This window comes from Bombus fervidus, chromosome 1 (assembly GCF_041682495.2).
Source record: "Bombus fervidus isolate BK054 chromosome 1, iyBomFerv1, whole genome shotgun sequence".
In the NCBI taxonomy this organism is placed as follows: Eukaryota; Metazoa; Arthropoda; class Insecta; order Hymenoptera; family Apidae; genus Bombus; species Bombus fervidus.
In genome coordinates, this window is record NC_091517.1 from 13,661,582 (window position 1) to 13,685,487 (window position 23,906).

At 36.6% G+C, this 23,906-nt stretch overlaps 1 protein-coding gene across 1 annotated transcript in view; it reads left to right on the forward strand.

Moving 5' to 3' along the window:
• Positions 1–23,906, forward strand: part of Hwt (SH2 domain-containing adapter heavyweight) — a 251,558-nt gene that overhangs the window by 200,749 nt on the left and 26,903 nt on the right. Inside the window, exon 5 of the mRNA XM_072003057.1 lies at positions 22,907–23,871. Coding sequence (XP_071859158.1) covers positions 22,907–23,871 — 965 coding nt within the window. The remainder of the gene's footprint in view (positions 1–22,906; positions 23,872–23,906) is intronic.

Here is a 23,906-nt window from a genome sequence, read left to right on the forward strand (position 1 = left end):
TAAACTTCGATTTAACGCAGTAAAACTTGCTTCTAACGTTAATACAGTTTTAAAATTGTTAGTAGTATGAAAGGTACGAAGAAGAACGTTCAAAAAGTAGCACGATAATTCAAACGTCAATCTGGCTTCGAGGTAAAATCCGGATTTGGACGAAATCTATTTCAGATATCCATTTGGATGCAATCGTATAAATCACGTCCATGGCTCCAATTCTTGACGCAGCAGGATAATCTTAAAAACTCCATCCATTTGTAAAAATATTCTCGTTTCGATTTCTTTCTTAATATAATTTTACTCCATTCTTAATTATTTAAAATATTCTCATTATTTATAGAAAAGATGTAATACTATTTTGCCAAAGATTTTTTATTGTATTAAATATTAAATACAGATGAGTAATTCGTAATTGTCTGCTCAGATTAAAATTTCAATGATAATTTACAGACGATGGAGGATATAAAGTTGAATAAGAGATGAGATTATTTCAGATAAAGTAGAAGTTGTTCTGACTCTTGAAAAAAGGATTAAGAGAATTGGCTTGTTACGTACCTCACATAAAAGCATGAACTTTATAGTCTTAATTATTGAGTTTTCTCTGTAATCCATAGAATTCTTTGCGCTCATGCACCTTTCCTCCTTTTTCATCTTTCCGATTTAGAGATTTCCTATATTACAAGCAAACTTAAAATAAACTGAAACAGAAATAATTTACTAACTTATTCGTCCGTATGGCCAATATTGAAATTCATAAATTTATTGAATTTTACCTAATATAACGCGATTGAAAAATCCGTCAAGATTGTGAAGTTCATAGCCTTTTTAAAATTCTAATTTCATATAAATTCATAAATGAATAAAAACACATTCGTTATCGACTATGGCATAAAATTTCCATATAAAATACGAAATGCACGAATGAGATTTCATACACAATTGTAACACGTTCAAATAAACAAATCTCCGATGACAAAGAAATCGAAACAATTAATATTCGGATAATTAACGTTTTATCGCATAGCCACGGGCATTTAAATATACAGAATCGATAATTTATTAACGGACCCCTTCTCCTGTAGATATTTAAAATCGTTACCACTATGTGCGATACTTTTTCAATTCCGATTTCCATCGATGAGGTTAAAATTGAGCCGACGCGACGCTGAAGTATCCGATCGAGAGGCTGTAAGTTTCGGATTATAGAGTTAACAGAAATTCCCGCGCCAAGCCGCAAATTAATGCGGCGAACCCCCGGCGATACGGCCGATACTCCGATGTACGAATTATCGAGGCAACAACTCAGTTAACGCAGAGTAAGAGAGGCGGAAGAGCCCCTCGATAATTGAACGGTGCACACAGGTTGGACGGGAAAGCCCGCAGATTAATCGAACGTTTTCGAAATGCGAGGGGACGCGTTTCTTGTCGAACATATCGCCGCGAGAAAGATTTCCGTCAGTGCCAAGCACAAGTGAAACATCATTTGACAGATACGATTTTTGCTATCTATGTCGAATAATAATATTAACATTATATTTCGAAATGATTACGCTATATTTAATGATTTAATTATACAAGTTGGTCATTATAATATTCTGGACAATTTTTAGTCATATGTGGCATTGTAATATATTTCTGTATTTCAGTTAAGGAAATAGTAAGTTATTTGTCTAAGAAACAGAGGAGAAGTAGACAGTAGAGAAATATGTAACACTCGTTGACAAGTTATCACATTTTGTTGAGGTTATTAGATGTATGTGAATACAAAGGAACGCGTGGATAAATTGTAAGGTAGAAAAAAAATATATTTTAAATACTGAAGTGTAAATACAAATCGGAATATAATTGAGATGATCGAGGTCCGCACGCTGGCAGCGTTACCCTATGACTGAAAACCCTGAAGCCAACGTCGCCTATCTACTGTTTATAGTTTGCCTTCGACCCAGTCTTTTGTCTATATACTGTCGATGGCTTCAGTGCTTGAGAAAACTAAAAGACCAGATGTAGAGTTTTCTTAGAAGTGGTGACCACCTCAACACATTTTTGAAAAAAGAAACTAAATTTTATTACATAACCTGAACCTTCTTTATAACATTTTTAATTTATTTAATTTATTTCGTCCCAAATTTTATTCTTTTCGTTAGTCGCTACAACAATATGATTTTATTGACATAAATATAATGTCATTCTCTACTGCTTCTCTCTACATCATGTGTTATTATAAATGTTTCTGAACGATTTATCCCATTTTACTGAACGATCTTGAGTCTACCATATTATCATTCCATCGTTACAAACTCAGATTTTGATACAATGAAAAAATTCCTTCGCTGCAACGATGTATCAATACGTTCGTTTAATTCGTTCCCATCAACGTCAATTACCCTCGATTTGTAATGACCTCACAAGGGGACCGCCTCATAAACTTTAGCCAGTCGTTAACCCGTTTCAGGGTAACAAGGGTCCGAAGCATCGTGGCTCTGGAATGTCCGAAGTTCCGGTTTGTAATTAACCCCCGTAGTTATCTCGCGCAGAGAACGTAACCGAACCGAACATACAGAGAGACAAGGCAAATCCAACGTTTCCCTATGTTACGTCCTATTTTAACGCTCGCCTATGCAGATTGTCGCGTTAACACAGATCCTGGGCAAACACGCCGGCTCGGATTTGCATTCTTACCATATTCATGGGGTTTTAATTTGCACGAACGTGGCGGGGATCAAGTTCGGCGAAAAGACCTGAGTAAACTTACCAGGGGTAAACGTTTGCCATCCTGGCAGAAGCACGTCGGCCAGTAGGCAACTAACACGCCTCTTTGATACGACTTCTTGCCCCGATACGACGGGCATTCTAATCGCGGAGAACTATGTTTGCTCTCGAGGTCAGACTGTTTCCGTTTGCGGCGTTATACATAATGGATGATCGGTGGAAACTAATCGCTCGGTGAATCGGCCAGGGAGGGTGTATTTGGCGACGAAACGGATCGTGTTCCCGCCGTTTTTGGATAAGTAAAACGTTACCAAAAGGTTGAGTCAATAATGGTTTAAGCGGAGATTAGAATTCGTAAGCTATCGATTAATGGTTAAGTCGCTATGGTTATAGGAGTCGAAAGAACCTTTAGACATTTTTATTTAGAAGCTTTTATATTCTCCTGACGTAGGTTAAAGTTAAATGTTGTTGTGGAGATTGAAATAATTTTTGGAAACTTTCGTTTACAAATTCTTGTACTTTATTATTTTTTGGATCGATAAAATGTTACAAAGGATTGAATAATCGGTGGTTTAGATGGAATACAACATAAAAGATTAAAACAGATACTCTCATTCAACTAAAGGAACCCTCCACCAATCAGGATCCTCTTTCGTCCACAAACCAGCTGAACCCAATCACAAAAAAACCACGTTTATCTTCACATAATTGGCCATACGGTAGAATTATTACGAAATTAAGATTTTTGGTATGCATAATAATAGCAGGAATTCTTTTAGGTCCATGCGATTCGAATCTCTAGTTAGCGTCGTTAGGGAGGGAATAAGGATAGCGAAGGGTAAAATCCGACGAAATTACGTCTGCTGGGCCAACCCTATGGAACGTTCGCAGAGCTGGATCAATTTACAGAAAAAGGGATACAGAGCAACGTCTGGTCGCTGGTTTCTCTGCCTACTTCCGGCGGAACCATCCGGTCCGACATCAGAACGCGTCCGTTTCGGTTCGTTCGAACTTTTCGCTGTGCTGCTGACGTTACTTGCCAACGACACCGACCTCGTCCCATAATATGTCGTGTGATATTTAATTAAACTCTCCCTGCAGTCCTTGCTCATCCGGTCTGCCCTCGTTCCACTAGTAGCAGTCTGTAAAGTTTCAAGGGATTCTCCTCTCCGCGAGCACAAGCTTGCCCCCCTCTGTCCTTTTACCCTTTTCACAAACTTATTAACCGTTTCGACAAGACCCCTTGACACGCGGATTTTTCTTGCCTTTTCCTCGAGTGGCCCAGGCGTCCCAAGTAATTAAAAATCAGCCGATTAAACCTAATGAAGTAGAAAGGAATCGGAGGTGCGTGGATTGCGTAGGAAGGGTCGCGGAGATTTCTTGTTAAGCCTGGGGCGATAGTCCAGACCTGTTTTATTGTTATTTCCCTTCGTACTTCTTAGGAAGAATTATTCCTCTTGTAAGTAGAATATGGGCTGGATTTGAACATTTGAATAAACTTTTTAGTTCTCTTTTCTTTCGTCCAGGTTTTATGGAGTTGTGAGTGTACTTTGAGGGTTGATTGGTTGAGTAGGTAAGGTTGATTCCTCGAAGACATTCTTTATTCCAGATTTTATATCATACAATATATAGTTTTATACTAACAGTTACATTTATATGTAGGCAGTATGAAGCTTCGATAATAACATTGATCTAACATGTTACAGCTGACTTGCGAGATTCACGTCTAAGCGACTTTTTGCTAGATTTCGATCTTTCGAAAGTACTCGAGATCATCGCAGTAGGATGAATTCAAGCGAGACTTGAAGGGCCACTTTTCAAAACTTTCTCGCGCTCCATTCTTCCAGGAAAGGACCCTTCAATCTTCGATGAAACGCGTAGAAAGTTACACGAACTGTTTCGTATTGTCACATACGCATTATTAAGAAAATATTACGTAACATTTGCACCTTCAGTTCATCGATAATTTTTGGATCGAATCGTTGAAAACTGAAAACGAAAAATTCGAAATGTTTGTACTTATACTCGCATAGACCAGAGTACTTCGTAGAATGGACAATGTCCACTCACGTTTTTTATGCATGCATTTTCCAAATTCTCGTCAAATTTTCTTTATATACCATACCATACCATACATTTTATCATTAATTTTTGAAATTTCCTAACCACGATAGAGAACATATTAAATTAACAATATTCTCATCGACGTCGTCTAAAACGAAACAAAACCACGAAAGTAATCGTGTAAAACGAACAGCTGGAAATTTTAGCGACGTTAATCAGCGCTTTCGTTCCCTATCCAGATGAAAGTACCAGCTACGTCATTACTCGACCGATGAAAGAACTTTCTCCTATACTGATTGTCTCTTGGATCGACCCTCGGTGGGAGCTACCCTCGTTTCAATTACCGGTACCAGGTGACTTGTAGCTCGTTCCGCGTCCCCGAGCAGTTAACGCTGCTACGGGTTCATCGTATGCAAATGACAAGCCGTCCGTCGGTCCGTCCGTCCGTTTGTCCGTTCATCCGTTGCTAGTGCGACAGGGGGTTGCTTGATTCACATCAAACGCTAGCTAAATGCTGTCTATTGTCTCAGCTGTCTATACGCGCGCATATTAAATAATCGGGACAGAAAAGTAATTATCGTACCGGGGGTAAGGTTCAGTATCAAGCGTACGAGGGCGATGGAGAATGTTTCCACCGTGGAAGTAACGAGTTAGAGGGGTCGTAGAATTTTCTCTTTAGATTGTAAATAACGTAGCATTGTTTTGGAAAAAATGTAGGGAAACAGTCGAGATAAACAACGTAGAGATGTTCAGGAAAAAGCTGCGCTTGTTTATTTGTTGGAGAATTTTCTGTCGTTACGTAATAATATCTTTTTGAAATAATTGTACTTTTTAGCAGAGTTCCAACAGAATTTCAAAGATTTTCATAATAATTATTCCGGCTATTGTTAGAAGTAAATATAGAACTTTTTGGAGCTAGTTTTTACATTAGAAGTTACTTGCTTAATTTAAATTTCATGAAATATAATTTAATGAAAATAGAAATGAAAGTATAGTAACGTTTAAAAATTGTCTAGGAAATTTCCTGTTTCAGTCATAAATTCATTCGAGTCTATTCAAAACCTCAACACTACGTGTTTCGACTAGCTGGCGTTTTACTGCTATACATGAAAAGCAACAAGTTTCACTATCAAACCTCGAAATCAATACAGAATATAATACAGTGGTGATCACTAAAATACAGATGTTTATGCAAATCAGTTTTCATGAATACGAATAAATAAATGAAATGTACATGTAAATTTATTTCATCCCACAGAAATGTTCCATTATTTCGCATATTACGTACATCCTGCGTATTTATCCACATTCACGCTTCCTTCGCCACATTTCATACGCACGCTACATGTCTCATCCTCTCGTTATTATTTCCTATTATTCCTCGGATAACTATATCTCAACGAGACATTAAACCCGATAGAACGAAGCGTTGCATCGTGGTGGAACGTTTCTTGGCATGGGGAGTAAACAGCTCGGTCGCGAGTTATGTTTACGACGGCGCGATTTGCCGTGCGACAGTTTTAGTATTCGAAGCTGAGAAGGAAAGCGCGATGGAAGGGTGGAAAGTTTGTTGGATTGCGGCGAAGATGAATAGTTAACAGGAGAGCGTTCCACCCTTTACTTCGCTTTCCATTTTCTCCGTATCCGGAATTTCCGTCTTTCCTCGTGCCCCTCTCACCTCTCGTCTAGCACCGTTTTCCTTTCTGCTCCACATTCGAGAGCAGAGCTTTCGTCTTTCAGTGCCTCGGCTTTCTCCCGTTTTCTCGCCCGTAAACTAGATCATTTACAAACTGTCAACGGCATGGTTCCTCGACTCGTCGTCGCCGGACACACGAGTACGCGGCGGATCTTAATCCGTCGGCAATTTCGCCAGTTAAATTCGCGTGTCTCTCAGCCAATGACAGGAAGTTATCGTTGATTGTCGTGTCGTTTTGAATATTCGAGTGGTCGTGGATTTTCGTGAGGAAGGTAAAAAACACAGGTTTGTGTTGGCATCAGTTGGATGTTTAAGATTAGTGATAGGGAGAAATCTTTTCTTTTTCTTCTGGTATTTTAGAATATATTTAGGTTATTATATTTAACAGTAGAATTATGGTCTTTGATATATGTATATCTAGATATGTTGCACAATTAGGATTAGAACAATATGATGAAACAATATATAATTATATTTTAATAATTGTTAATTTTAAACGTAAAAGTGAATAATCTGGAAACAGTGAGCTGCGTGTTCATAAATTTGAAATAATTCTCGAAGAACGCTTTATAAAAATTATGAAGTAAGTATTATTAATCACATGATGAAAAAATATGAGAGAACACTAGGAGATCTGGATGATAAAACCAGGAAGGTAGTCGATTTGTTAATGTATTTCATAATGTATTTCATAATGTATTTCACTCATATAAATGAAATGAAACTAATGTAAATTATATTTTATGACTCGTATATTTCCTTAAAACATCTCTCATAGTATATCCTTGTATTAATTACAATTATTACAAATTTTATAAAATCTCCACATTTTGTTAAGTTATACTTTGAACGGCTTACACAGCACATCTTACATACTTAGTATTCGACATTTCAAAACAGAAATATTATTTTCATAAATTTATCTACCATAAGAAGGTAGTATAAGTAATTGTAGATTCAAAGGAAAGATAAAAAAGTAATGTTTGTAATTGTCATTATTTTATGCATTGTAATTCATGGAGTTAATCGGTATGAATTTTTACTGACATAATTGGCTCAATTACAAACAAAACACAGCGTATATTAAATAAGTACCTAAGATTATCAGTAAAGTATAACGATATACATTGATATATCAATAAGCTATAAACAATTTTAGTTGCAATCAACATCCATAATATAAATCAAGGTTTATCAAAAGCGATGGTCTAAAATTCAATAAAACGCTACTTTTATTTTGATGCTCGGTCTGCGATTTCCTTTGTAACCTCACGCTATCCCGTCGACTGCAACCGCAACAAAATAAAAGACAGCAATTTTACGCGTTTGCAATTCCATTATCGAGTCCCATTCTGATATATTAACGAAGCGTCACTCCACGGTCGCTATTAGCATTCGCGGTAGCCATTGTCGAACGAATCAACATCGTAACCCTATCATTTCGTTTCACGTACCATGAAATCGAGCTCTCTGAATTCATCCATGGTTTAATATTCTCCATGGTGACCGTCTCTTTGTACGCGTTATTTTCAGATTACGTCCTGCGAAGTCATATCGAAGTTCGTTGAAAATCAGGGGAAAGGAAATGGATGAAATTTCTTTCGATTCTTTCGAATCGACGAATGAAGAATCACATTTTTACGATCGAAACCGAAGGGAATCTCCTTTGAATATCTTCGGAAAGCACTTTAAATCGATGAACGATTTAAAATAGAAATTGGCTTAAACGGTTCGTGGTATGGAGGTTAAATTGTAGAAGATGTTTCATTGTTTTACGAAGATATTCGAGAAAATTTATATAACGAAATATGTGCAGTACTTCTCTTTGTAACCTTTTTGTTATTTATTGGACAACTTACTTGTTCAATAAATTTGCCTTCTTTGACGATGTAGTTTCCTGAAGTTAAGTACTTTTCATGGACTTTTGAAGTATTTATCTTGTTATCATATAAAAGAAAATTTCAAAGCTCAAAGTAAATCGTAGCAAGATAATATGATAAACTCCTGATGAGTGATGAAACTAAAATCCATTAATTTTCATCTATATTTTTATTAAAATACAGGATCTAACGTTTTCATAAAAAAATATTCCAAAAAAAGGAAATATTTAAAGAAGTGAAATGAACAGCAGAGACGTGTTTAAAGACTCGGACAAGATATACCAATTGTTAAAAACTTTACAAATTTTCCAAACAATTTAGTATTATCCTACCCTTTTGGATAATAATAGGATAATATGAAATACTCTAAACTACTCGAAATTTGATTTACTATCATCAAACGAACGAGACAATAATCTTCCGATGAGTACGAAAACGAACTTTCTTTCTTTCTTTTTTATTAATTTTCTTTTTTATTATTAAATATACTTACTTACTAACTTTTTTTTATTAAATATTAAATTGCATTAAATTTTCTCCATGGTTCTTTATATAACAACGAGAATACGCGGATTTTTTGTTGGCTTACACTTTTGTTAATCGCGAGCAAAGCTTTGTCCCCGTTTTATCGCGAGGCGAAACGACATTTCCCTTTGGCGGGTTACCTTGGAACAAGGCGAAAAGAAAATTTTCAAACAAACCCGCGCCATTTTAACGGCGCTAAACGAGGAGGCATCGAGCCAAAGGTTGGCAATGAGGACGTCGCGTCCCTAGGAGAACGTGCCTTCGAAGGGTCCCTGAATTCATTTCATGGGCAATTACAATTAGCATTTATGCCGCGATTTGCATATCGTTGCGAGATAATTTCGCGAACGCTTAGCCTAATCTCCGTGTCAGATGTTTCAGCCGGTCGGCAAGAAACATTTCTGGTCCTCGGAGATCGCCTATCTCCACGTGCAAACTTTTCAACGAAAGCGATTTTCCTGATAAGAAACTCGGGGACAACACATTGTCTGCTTTCGAAGATTGTTTCTACTTGTTTGTGATAGAAGTGGAAAGAAAGTATTAGAACTTAGTACAACATTGGTTTATTGCATTCTTTCTAAGTTGAATTTACCATGAAAGACTGACACTTGTCAACGTGCTTTTTTAAATATTTGTTGCATAAGAATGTAACAGGAAATAGATGAAACAGAGAAGGAACAGGGCACGGTTGAATAGGGTAAGGTTGCAAGATTGTTTGATAATTTAATTTCATAGGTTTAGAAATTAAAAGTATATGATACGTTTAATAGTTCATTGTATTAGTATATTACGTTACTGTATAAGCTACACAGCAGGATCACGTTAATTGAATCCGAAATTTCACAAACTTTCATGAAAGATTTAATATCATCATATGAAATGAAGTTTATATAGAGATGCATAACATAAGCTTCGTTATTGAGTTGTAATTGTTGAATTTGTATCTTATTAATTATTTTTGATAAATTCAGATGAATTAATTTTGATAATTCGTGTTTATACGATCAGTACTATGTAATACGATAGTTTATAAATAAGAGTTAATAGAACCTACATGTACTGAAGAATATTTCAGAAATATTATCGTAATGTCCTTCGTAAATTCTATACCTATATTCGACAATATAACGAAAATTCATAATTATTTCAAATAAAAGAGAAATTTTTATAATTTGAGATCATTTCTACATTTCATAACATAGTACAATACAACCAACGTATATCTTTTATCTTGACAAGCATAACAAGCTCGTTCGTTCTAAAAATATACCAAACATATTGCTCAATAAAACATTTTACTTAACAGAACTTGGAACATTACATTTAGCTGTTACTCTATCAACTGTACCAATATCGAGCAACCCACGTTCCGTACACCCACGACAAGCTTCGTCTCGTTCACACTGAATCAACACAGCAATCGAATTTGGCAAGCGTGTACACCCGTCGGTGTAAGATTAAATTGCAAAACGAAAGTAAACCATGCGTAGGATTGACCAAACTGACAGAAAGAGAACAAAGGGAGAATCGAAGAAAATCAGAAACAGAGTTGCTTGGAATCAGTTTGCAGGTTAACCCAGAACCAGAACGCAACTGATCAGACTCACGCCCTTAACGAGTCGACCCCCATCAGCCGCAAACGATCGTGCTCATGTGTGGCCACCGATGTAGATTTCAATTGAGCAATGTCTACCGACAGGGAAGTGGGTAATCCGAGTATGCTGCTATCACTGCCAGCGACAGCTTCGACACCCTCTGCGAACACCTCCCTGCTCGTCTGTCGCAAAAACCCTTTCGCAACGGGCCAAACATTGATTTTATTTCTGCTAGAATCAATCGAACTAAACACTGCTACAGGCTATCAACTTTTTCATCTTGTCTCTCTCTCTCTCTTTTATGTTGTCTATATGTATGTATATTCGAAGTCAGATATTTTCCACATATAGATTCGACTAAATCAGAGAGACTGATAGTAATTATAAGCCGTAATGAGTAATCCGTGAATTTTTATACAAATTTATGTTTTTCTGGGCACAATCAACGAAATATGTAGAACATAAATAGAAATTCGTTTTACCTATTTTACAAATTTTAACGGGTACTATATATAATTCCGTATATTATATGCATTTTGAGTAATTTTTGCATCTTTAAATTTTCCACGAACGCATGAAAATCCGCAGCCTACTAATAAATATTAAAATATTTATTCACTCCATTTACAAAAAAATGTTAATAAACTTTACTTTATTCATTTTTTTCTTTTTTTGCTTTATTTTGCTTTGCATGCCACGTGGAGCTAAATAACGCTTCAGGCTAAATACTAAAACTAAAAATAAGAATGAGAAATTGGCATTAAAATAGTTTACCTCGATCAAGGTGGCCTGAGAAGCTTCAAACTATCTTCCCTCTTTTTTTCATGCTTACTAGTCTATCTTCGTGAATAGATTGAAATGATTTTTGGGGACGATCTATAATGAACTTTACGATGCGAACACCTTTTTATTTTTTCCATAGAATCCTCAGGTGTCGAAACAGAAAGACTCGTGCAACCGATATGGCTGTTTGGATCGAGTTAAATTAGATCGAGCGTTCAATTTAGCCGCAGCGTATAGCCGCGATATTGGATTTGGACATTTGGGAGCCCAGCAGGGAAAGTTCTCTGCGTAGCCAGTTCTCGATACGTTTTCCCCCGTGAAGAGGAAAGGGAGGATGGCTCGTGGAAATTCGAGGATTAAACTTGGCTATCGTGGCATACAGTGCTCGCTCATGCAACGATGAGGCATTTGTCGGTGGAAATCTGTCGAAAGCTTATCGCAAAGTTGTTGAGGCTGAAGATATCGTTACTTGTTCCGGCAAGGGATTCTGTTTGGCTGTATAACTAAAGAGGTAGTAGGGTTATCGATAAGTTGTCATTTGTAGAGTTTGCTATTCGATTCCTCTACTCGAGTGTAAAGCGAAGAGGTTTAAATATTTCTAAATTTAAAGCTCTCAGTGTTATACAAAATTTAATATTAATATTATCATAAAATATATTGATTTTGTCATTTATCTTTCGTTTTGAACATTATTACATCAAATAGTTTAATTTGATTCAGAAATTTGTATAAAACTATTTAATTAATTTTAATTAAATTATATTCATTGCCATATGAATATTCGTATTTAGGGATATTGTATTTAATTTGTTATATTTCTGTATTTTTATTTCCAAAACTGTAATTAAAACGATTTCATGTTTTGTTACTTGCATTTTCGTTACGTTGTTTCATCCCTTTTACAAGAAGTATATTTAATTAAACAAAACTCTGCTCTGATATATTGTTAAACGTACAAAAGCTAAGAAAAGAATAATAGAAGCACTGTCTCAGAATATCGTAAAATAAACCATTCTTTGTTTTAAAACCGAATGCTCATTAAGAAACTCACAATTCAAAGCGTAACATTCAAGTAACGGTAACTGAAGTCGTGAGCAGCTGAGTCTTCGGGATAATTTTTTCAACATCTCGTAGTCAAACATCCGGACACGTATTGCATGTACGGTGTACTTCTCAACTCGAACACGAGGAACGTTTCTTTTAAGCACGTTCTACGCGTACCTGTTTCCTTGGAATTCGTCGGACGAAATCGAGGGACAAGCACAAAGGGTAGAAGTTGGTCTGTTTCTTACAAAAAAGAAATCTCTTCCTTCCGCGCGAACTTTTCGACGTCGTTCCTTTCCTCTTCGTATTGACGTGTTCTCGACTGAAAACTGCGTAAGATGTTTCTCTTTTGAGGAGCACGGCCGGGGATGGCATTTTAAGATAATTTCCGGCCGCGTGAGTCACTGAAGGATAAGCCGGATGGGGGATGACAGACGAAAGGGACGATGCGAGGCTGTAAGAAAGGCCGGCGACAGAATGAAATTACTGAAGTAAGTAATTTGAGGACAGGCCGAGTAATTGCCACTCAAAACGCTCAAAGGCGTTGCTCTTTTTTGTTGCACCTTTTCAAATTTACCGACTGTCACCGTCTCGCGATCTTTCGTTACATCTTCTAGGATGCTTCAACTTGATAAGCCATGCCAACGTCACGACACAGCCAAGATGACGAAATAGAGTAAACAGTGTGAATGAAGAAGCATTATTCTGGATTTAATTTTTGCTATCTATTTCATTGTCTTGTTAGTTTAGTTTTCTTAAATCAAGTTGTAGTTTGATCGTGTTTTATATATCTTTTTATTGAAGTTGGACGAAGGGAAAGGAAATGTATTTATGCGTAATATATTTATATGAGATTTTTACTCACAATTAAATTTTATTATCATGGGTATGTTTTTTTATTAATAACGTAATATTTTCCACCTTTGAAACTATTATAATACAATATTATATCGAAAGGGAGTACGTATATAACACCAAGAATCTTATATTAATTTTCTTAAAATCTACCAGTTTATTTAAAATGTAATAGAAATCAACCATAATTAAATAGAATATAAAATTCGATGTACATATTTTCAGCGTCGCGTTATAAAGTACATTACATCAGATTGAGGGAGCGATTGAAAAAGATGGTCACAGAGCTGTCACGGACAAAGTATCACGACGTCTCTGTAATCAGGGAATATTTCAATCATCTCGTAATGGGATATTCGCCAGCGTAAGCTTGTGTTCTTTACGTACGTCACACGGGTGGATTTGCTTTCAAAGTAAATCTCTTACCTCGTAGCTTAATTCATTTTTTCTTTGCGCTGGCCTTCGTATTTGTCCTTCGTAACCTTGACTCGTTAGTAGCTACTTTCCGCTTTAAGGGAACGAGTATTAAAGGGGCCTATAATTCGAGCCTTCAAAGAAACCTTGATAGGATCGATGTTATCCGTATCGAAAGAAACTTTTAATTGCGTTTCTTCCATGCTTATTAGCATTATACATTTTCGGAAGGGCGAGTTTTTGTATGAATGAAATACTTACAAGGTAATGCATTTGAACCTGGATACTTGTAATAGGTTTATTTTCCAGTTTTCCTTCCCTTTTTCTCATAATATATATTTCAGTTTCGACGTAAATCGAATCATTTATTTCATTCCTGCATTTGAAACAGATTTCATAGATTTAATATCGTGTACAATTTTCCCTTACCAAATAAATAATTCTCCTTTTTTTCCAGAAAAGCTTTTTCATAAAATTTGAATTAGTTACTTGCTGCTTGAATCTTCTTGAAATATCTATAGCGTGTGTTCTTTGCCAATTTCCTATATCCAAAAGAAACATGAAATTTCATAAAATAAAGTTACCCTGCTCCTTCGGTTTCGATATTTAAACCTATAAAAGAATTGATATTAAGAAATAGATTAATATAATCATAAATCTTTCTAATCGTAAGCGTAAATATAAAAAGAAGTAGATACATATATCGGCGATAGGAAGAGTGAAACGAACGATTAGAAGAACGAACGGTGCCGTATCGTGGAAGCCCCACGTATTGAGACCTATTAGATCGGTCGGATAAGTTAACCCGATCGTTCGATGACCCTTGACACGGCTGACACATTTCGGCCGCGAGATTCGTCCAATTCCGTGGTCGTAACCATGAATTCTGCTATACCGGAACCAATAACCGAGATTGGCTTTCGTTCCATCGTGTTGCTGGCCGAGTAATCTTTAGCTGCCACCTAAGAAACCCTAAGGATCACGAACACGAAGGTGATTTCGTTTAAGGTTTCTCCTTGTAGTACCGTATTCTCTTCTTCCCCCCTCTCTTTTTTTTTCTTTTTCCGACGATACAGTCCTACGACCCACATATTCCATAGAAACGGAGCTCAACCCCGGTTATGTTACGAGGACAATATCTAATAAAAAGCAGAGTGAAGTGGCTCCGAGGGTGATGAGACTTGCTCTTTTATAAAGCTTTCACTGGAATTTCTGTCGTCATTGCGTTCGTCCCCGTCGAATCGCACCGGGAAAGGGAAGATTGTATAAGTGACAATTCGGAGGTTTTTATAGGACTGATGAAATCCCGGACATTTTATTCTGGGATTATCGTTCTGTACGCCTCCCGTTCAAACGTTATTTTCTCAGAAAAATGCTTCGTAAACGTGTTGATGATAGCAGACGTTCTAAGCTATGATCTTAAACATTTCCCCCTTATAAGAATTTAAATTGACACCGTTGGCGGAGGACAGGAATAGGCGTGTATATTTTTGCTATATAACTTAAGACAGTAACATTTTGCTTAAACACAGAGAGGGTTACTTGGTATTCATTGTGAGGTACGGCTTTAAATATCTTTCCCTTTATAAGAATCTAACTCAACATGTTCGTGATACGAGTATACTACAATAGTTATAGAAAGTTATGTTACAATATTTTCGCGTGTTCGATAGATTGTAATACTTGTACACTAGAATGTGAAGGATAGATGATGTTTGGTTTAAAAAGACAAGTACTTTGACAGGTACAATTATCTCTTTGAGTAATATTGAATAATATACTCACATTGCGGTATTTGTGAGTGAATTACATCTTTGCAACATGTCTTATATATTGCTTTACATTTTTACAAAATCGAGAAATAATGAACAATTTTAACCAGAAAACATCTACAGTCTTACAAATGTTAATATGATATAATTTATTCCTAAGAAAGGCGACATCATGTTTTCTCATGTTTTCCAATTAATAAGTTCAAGAACTTGTAACTGTAATAACATAATAATTAAATACCATAAATTTAAAAACATCATAGTAAATTACGTTATAACAATATTTTCCCCTTAGACGAATAATTCTTGTATCAGGCATCTTAAACACAGGACTCAGTGGAAGTGTTTAACAGGTTACCAGATACCAAGTAATTCACTCTGTACTAGCTGTGACATGCTATATCCTAACAAATCATTATCTAAGCAATTAACATTCACCGGTACAAGTTCGTTAAGCTGTACAAAACAAACAGTTGTGCAGTACACAATCTGCACTAGCAATCAGCTTAATCGCCTACTGCACAATTCTAAACGGGCAATCGTTGCACAAATTCCGATACGCCATCCTGAAACAAGTACGAAGTATATTAATCTCTGACGACCTTGACACTGGCTCGTCAGAAATTGCAAGCTCTAACATCATTATCCGTCGAGTTTAATCGATTCGTTATAGCTGCAGCCTCCTCCTACGCTAAAACTACGTGTTCCATCCATTTACTCTGGTCCTTGTTCGCTTAACTTTTTCATCGTGATCGTCTCTGCATAAGAGAGACATTTGCATTCTTTTATCTATGATAAAAATATTGACCTCCAGTTCTCTCTAATACATGTAAACAGTGAAACTACTGAGAAAGCATATTAAGTTTTTCTTGTGACAGATTGATATAAATTTTTATAATATACTAAATACTAAATAATATACATTACTACCTTTTCAACATTAAAGTATTGTTAATTATTATCTTCTTGAATTATTCTTTAGCCGTTATCTTCTATACAACAATCTGCACATTTCTGTACAATACATCCCTTCGTGATGAACGATTATAATAATAAAAGGCTTAATATCGTCTATAGTTATCAAAAGGGTTAATATCAGTTCTCGGGAATAATCCGGTGAATATTTCGTCGACTTATCTGACAGTACGTGTAAACATAGCATGCACGCGACGCGTAACAGCGCATCGCGTTATCTGTGGCGATTGCCAGCCAGGGGTCGTCGCTCGCCGGCACTAATAGATTCATTAGGGGTAGACTGTACACCCTTCGAGTGCATAGCGAACCCTAAATGTATGCGCGTGCAGTCTATTTCTACGTCACGCGCCCCTTCGAACGTTTACTCCGTCGCAGGCGACGTGTATTCATATCCAGTTCATTCTAGCGCGCAACTATTGCGTTGATTCATTCACCAACGCTTTCTCGGCGGTGTTATCGATTTGTTCGCGTGAATTCTGCTTTACCACCCATATTACGTAACTCTGTGTACTCGTGTGCATTCACTGTTTCGCGCGTACGATGCCTTCCCTCGAGGTGTGGGTATCTGGCTTGTATTTCTGATAGTATTTGTTACGTGTAAGCTTGTAGATAGCGGAGATTATGCCAAGTTGATTAAGTTGATTAACTCGATTGTCGGAGCACAGTGTCGTTATAATTAATCTACAGTCGTTAAATTACAATATATTCATGGAACTTCATATTTTTTTATGAATAAAGGCGTTGGAATTAGAGATTTACTTAATTTATAATGACAAATAGTATTAGTAAATTTGTGGTAATAAATATGTGAAAATATTACAATACGTACTCTAGTTTGAATATCATTAGAAATGTATACAGATTCGCGTCTAAGAACATCTGTTGCATTCTAATAACTACTATAAATATTATAATACAATTATATGTGTTAAGGTTATTTGATGTATGTGGAATCAAAGAAACGTGTAGGTAAATTGTAAGGTATCGTAAGTATATATATATTGTGAATATTAAAGTACAAAGTGTGGAATACAATGTAAGCTGGTCCAGATCCGCACGCTAGCAATGTTACCCTGAGACTAAAAGAACCCCGAAGCCAACGTCGCACATGTACCGCTTATGGTCTGTCATCGACGCATTCTTTTGTCTATGCGCTATCGATGGCCTCAGCGCTTGAGAAAACCGAAAACCAGATGTAGAGTTTTCTTAGAAGTGGCGATCACTTCAACAATATGAATAAATACTACGGCACAATTATACAAATACTCTAATAAACACTAATTCAGTACTTCGTTATGAGTGATTGCTTATATTATAGAATATAATTATATATTTATAGTATGCTGCATGATTTTACTCTGATCAATTCTTTGTTACTAAGCTTCTACGATGTCACGTTAGTATACCAATTATTATTTACAACGTGTTTATTCATCAATTTATTCATCAATATATACAATATACGAGATATCATTTGCTATCATAATTAATTTCACATGAAGCAACCTAATACATCTAACAACATCAAACATTTTAACCATCTACAAACATATCCATCGACGTCGCCGATTTACCCTTTCTACTCTCTATTCAATAACTCACCCTGTAATACGAGCACCTTAGCTTCTCACGTGTTTACGCACTCGGTGTTCTCGTGCGCGATACATCACTCGCTAAGCACTCAAACAAGCGCTCACTGACTCACGCATTGCGTTATCTACAGGTTCTAGTCGAGTGTCCTCGCGTTTCTACCGATTCGCGCGATATACGTATATCAGTCGTTTGGACGAGCTTGATGGTAGCTCGTTTACTTCATAACTCATTCGGTCATTCAACGACTCGTATTTTCCCCTGCAGCATCCCTTCCTGCACCGTGCGGATAACTCGCAAATCTGATTATCGATCGGTAATCAATATTGGTGCAATTTGGCCCTACGCCAACCTAGCATGTGTATGCCTGTATGTGTCGTGTGCGTGTCCTTCGTCGAACCAAGCGGGGCGGCTTACCGGCTGATCCAATGGAGGGGATGATTGAAAATACTGCACGTACGGCACAGCTAATCGCGCTTTGAGCGACTTCAAACGAATCTCCTAGTATGTGTCTTTGGAATGGATATTTATGAAATTTAATTTGTTTCATTTGTATAGAAAATGATTTTAATTTTTGTAGCGTTGACTTTGTGCGTCAATTTTTAGTCAGGTTTTTCGTGAATGGGTTGAAATGACCGTGATTTAAATTTTAATAGTACAGTCTAATAGGGGTGTCGAGGAAAAAGATTGAACCATGTATTTGATATTTCCTAGCTAGTGAATTTTTTTTTTTTTTTTTTGTTAATAGTGAAATTGTTTTATTAAATGTCTCAGAGGTAGGTAGCTAACTATAAACGAGTCTATTATTTTGACTCGTAATATAATTTCAGACGTATAATCCAATAGGTTTAATATTAAGTAGCTCGGATCAATGATTCAAGCGTACAGAGCACTGAGTAGTTTATGTCAATGGTTTGTACGCCGTAGGCTGCTATGCGGGTAAATAGCAACGATTCTCATTATTCCTCAGTAAATATTAATTGCAATTATCGACGTCTATAAAATCAAAGAAAATAATGATTGTGGTATAAGTATAGTAACGGGAGCTCGTTCTTTTATTTACCTGCTCTATTAACCTTCACAATATCTCAAGTGATTTGTTCTGTATACAATTTAACCTCCTCAAAATAAGTATCTGATTACAATATTACATCGCAACTTCATCTTCATTCATTTCTTAATGAACAAAGCTTTCATAAAACCCTAATCGTTACTTGCGAAACAATTACATTAGCGTTTAATTTGTACCTCAATCGTTGGCAGAAGTTTCCTTGATGGAAACATCGCGAGTCCGCATTTAATTTCCTTCTTCTAGCTTGATACGCCCCCACGGATATCGATTTCTCGTTTAGGAAGCAATCAACCAGCACGAGCAAGCGGTTTCCTTAATACGTTTATTTCTCTCCAGATTTGATCCAGTGTCTTGTGTAAAACGACCGGACGAACCAGCTGCGGATGCATATTCATGCTACCTTTCATTTTCGTTCACAACTGTCGTCTAACCCCTTCCTATAAAGCGCTATCATATTGCTCTAATATAATTTTTCAAGCATATTGTGCTAACTGTAGTCAGTGCGTCGATATTGCGTTTTTTGTTCGTATCGTTCCTCCGTTAAAAATGTTGGTCGACTGGTAAAATGTTTTGTAGGCAATTTTCTTCTGATATGAAGAATTGACGTCTGTTTCAATATTCATTGCATTTATTAGTTTGCATTGGAGAAAAGCGTGTTTGACGGATATTAAAAAAATTCCATTGTCCTTTCAAGTCTTGTTCTGTGCGATTCGTGGTAAACCTTGTTAGTTGGTATTGGTATCTCTTGTAGAATTGTTACTGGATTATTTGACGCAATATTAATAAGGAAGCTTATACCTGTTTTTGGCAGTAAGTGTATAATATTTTGAAAAATTAAGGAAATAATTGTAAGTTTCTCTTAGAAACTACTTTTCTGATAAAGTTTATTTCATAAAAGAAAAAGGAATATATATGAACACATATATAATTTATATAAGAAGAAAGTTTATATAAGGAGAAAGTTCAGAATTTATTTTATTTATAAAGAAATCTTCAGTTTGGTGGTTATCCTTTTCTTATATAAGTTTCTAAATGTCAATAGTTCCTACGACATCGCGAAAATCCAAGAGCGATATAGTATTTTTTTGTGCATCGTGCATGCATCACCAACGTTAACGTCGTTGACATGGAAACATGATGGATGTTTTGGACGTGCGCCATTTCAACAATGCATCAATTCGCCATATATATCGAACGGTCGCTAGGTGTATTTTTTCACTTACGAACTACTTCGTATCTTTCAATAATTTGAATTAAATTTTACATAAATATATATGCACAATTACATGACTGAATTGTATAATTGATATTTTATATTTTATATTCTAATTTGTACTTTATTTTAAATATTTATATATGATATATTTTTATCAAAAATATTTTTATTTAATACCAAAGCTACTTATTACTATAGCATCATAAAACGTTAATTTAAAAGAGTAGCCTCTATCCGCACTACTTTGCAAAAAAATTATTGAAATCTTAAAAAATTTCTATACAAAATTACAAATTGTTCATTCTTGTAGCTTCAGTATTAATGAAATGTACCTATGTGTTATAATACAAAATTCAATAGTTTAAATAGAAAGTGATACATTAGTTAATTAGAAAATGATATAATAGAGTCTTGTTTCTACTTCTTTATATGTTCGTTTTCCCAGTTTCTACTTCAAATTTTCTCAATTTAATTCTATAAAGGAATGCTTTGTTCTTTCTGCGAAATGAATGGTTCGATTGAATTCTTGTATGCTTCGCAGTTCATTGTGGCGAGAGTAGGACAAGTTATACAATCGGAAAGAAAGATGAAAAGGAATTGTACGAGACCGTGTCTGTAATTTCGTGAAAAGGTGTGCGCGTGTTATATAATAATTTTCCGGATTCATTGTTCAGGAATTAATTTCTCATTTCTCGTTTCATCGTTTGGGCGCGGCCTTTTATATTCGAATGGAGAGAACGAAGTTCCATGGACCTCGTGATAATGAAAATGCCTGAAAATAGGTAATAAGTTGATTCGCCGTATTCAACGTAAATTCATACGTTTTTTCCTCTAAAGGATCCCGCATATTAACATTTGCTCGTTTCTTTCTTATTTGAGTCATGAATCATACGTAAATCACCGTGATCGTTTCAGAGTACGTTTGTATGAAGTCTCTTCTTTTTAGAATTTGAATTAGAACAGAAAAATTAAAAATGGAAGATATTATGGATATATTTCATTACAATTCATTACTCATATATTTCACTACTATTGTCTTGCTTCTAGATATTAGACTTCGCCAGTGATATAATATGTCGTTAGTCAGACATTTTTACTTTAAGAAGATGCGAGTTGCGGTATAAGTAGTATTTGAAAAAATATCTTTGAAAGAATTATTCTATTACGAGTTCTCAGTAGTGATATAATGCGTTATTAGTCAGACATTTTCCTACTGTCTATATCAAAGTTATAAATTGAATATTATTATATATATACACGTTATTTGTAGTCTTATTACTTGGAAAAATATCATTAGAATTCTATTATCAATTCTATTACTTGTAATCGTCAGTATAAGTAGATATAACATGTTATTAATCAGACATTTCCCTCATATTTTCTATATTGAAGTTATAAATTGAACACTATTACATCAAATATGGTACAATATGTTAATTCATATTCTTGGTATTGCTGACAAGAAAGAATGTCTGTGAAAACATTATTTTATCCTCCTAATCTTGTCATATGCGGTTTAGAATATATTTAATGCGATATTTACAATACTCTTTAATCTTATAAGAATATTTACAGAAACGTAATAAGGTTGTTCCAAAAATTCCTTTCGTTTTATAAGGAAATAATAGATGCATAACATTTTTTGTTTTATATTATTTTATTGAATTATGTATCATCCATTTTGTTTCAGTAGAATAAAATACGTATAATACCATACGTATTACACTTCTATCTCTTACCAAGCAAAAGTACAAAACAAAAGATAGTTGATTGAATTTCCATGGTAGTCTCTAATTTTCTTAATTTCGCCTCACGAAATATTCACGTCCTGTTAAAGCTCCTGAGCAGTTTAACGAGACAGTGGCACCGAAGATCAGACAGAGATCCTGATAATAATTTTTTGCTTCCATCGGGAAACTTCCTCGCGAAATTTGGGAAGGCGGTTCCTGTCAGAAACAGCTTTTGGTGTGGTTTATGGTGTGCCTCTTGCACTTACCACCCTAGCCAAGGAGGAGCAAGGAAGGATTTCGGTAAAGCCCTCCGGCCGAGCATAATGCCCCCATTATCTCCAGTCCTTTCGTCTATACTGCGTGTGCACGTTGCTTGGCTAATGTACCGGGTGTCCATGTAATTTCCCACCTTCTGCGATCCGCCGAGCCGATTTTCGTTTACCTAAGGATGCTCGTGACACGATCGTAAACTCATGGTACGAGACGATCTCGGAACGATGTTGAAACAAGTGAAAGTGTACGAAGAAAGAGGATAGGAAGAAGGTAGAACCCCGTGTCAGCCGGCCAGAAACCATTACGGTAATATCTCGCGGGGCGAACAAGTGATTTTTAAGAAGACCAGCCTGCCATTTCACGGCAATTTCGTCTCCCCATAAGCATCTCTATTCTCTACCTTCAACATCTTAGAGTAGCCGATGCTCGTATAACAGAACGATTATGAAAATTTCGCGTCGGTTTCATTTTACCAAAGGTATACGACCCGTTGGAGTATACCTTCTTGTGTATTCCTACCACGAACTTTGCTATCTCCTCTATCTTGATGCCTATCTACCATAATATTTTTTATGAGACGCTAGTCGTGCCAAGGAAAGATTAATAGGACTCTGAAGCTTATACGAAGATACATATGTAAATATAAAGACTATATTCGCCTTTATGTATCACGTACAGTTGACGATTCTCATGAAGATTCTATGTGGTATTCGTTCCAGATCCATCTGCCTCAGGTTCTTCCTGCGAGGATGACGAAGATGGTCGCCGAGTGGATATCAGAAAGCGCAAGAACAGTCTGTACGCGTCTTCCTCGACTCGTGCTCTGTCAGTAGACAGAGAAAAAGAGTTAAGCTCGGTCGACGGGGCTGTGGTGGACTGCGTAGCCCTGGTGCATCTCACAGATCAATCACCCACCGAATCTAATCAGCCGGTCCGCCATCCATCACCCTATTACTACGGCGATTTGTTCAAGGTACCGGATCAAATAAGCAAGTCACAGCCGAACAGGTACAGAAAAAGCGTTAGTCTCGACGTACCGGGTGAACGTTCACGAACACCCGGTATACCGAAGAGAAACTCGGTGGCGGGTGATGGGGGTTCCTATTCATCTCAACAACAACAACAGCAGCAGCAGCAACAGCCACAGCAGCAACATTATCAACAACAGCAGCTACAGCAGCAACATCCATTGCAGCCACAACAACATTATCAAAGTCAGGATCTAGTGAGCCCCACGTCGGGGAGCGAGCATGCTGTCCCAGCCAGAAACGAGATCCTCTCGTCGTGCATCATCACCGAGTGGGATCACACCCTCATGCCTCCTCATAGATTGTTAAGCCACGACCTACCAACCACGGTTTGTACTTGCGTCGCATCAGCTGAAGAAGAGGAGGATGAGCTAGATCAACGGCAGCCGCAACTAACGCGGCACCAAGTGCGCAAGCTACGTCGTACACGGAGGATAGACCCGCAACCGATACTCGTCGAGGACGAGGACGACGTGGAGGGAGAGGACGAGGGTGAGGAAGAGGAGGAGGAGGACGTGGAGGCGGAGGAAGACGAGGAAGAGATGGCTAGGCAACGTCACCTCTACGAGACGGCCTTTGATTGCAAGGTCAATCGCTCTGACGATGACCTCGATGACCTCGATCGGGTTACCAATCATCCTGTGTTGCATTCACAGGTACGTGTCAATGTTCTTATCTTTTATCATCTACG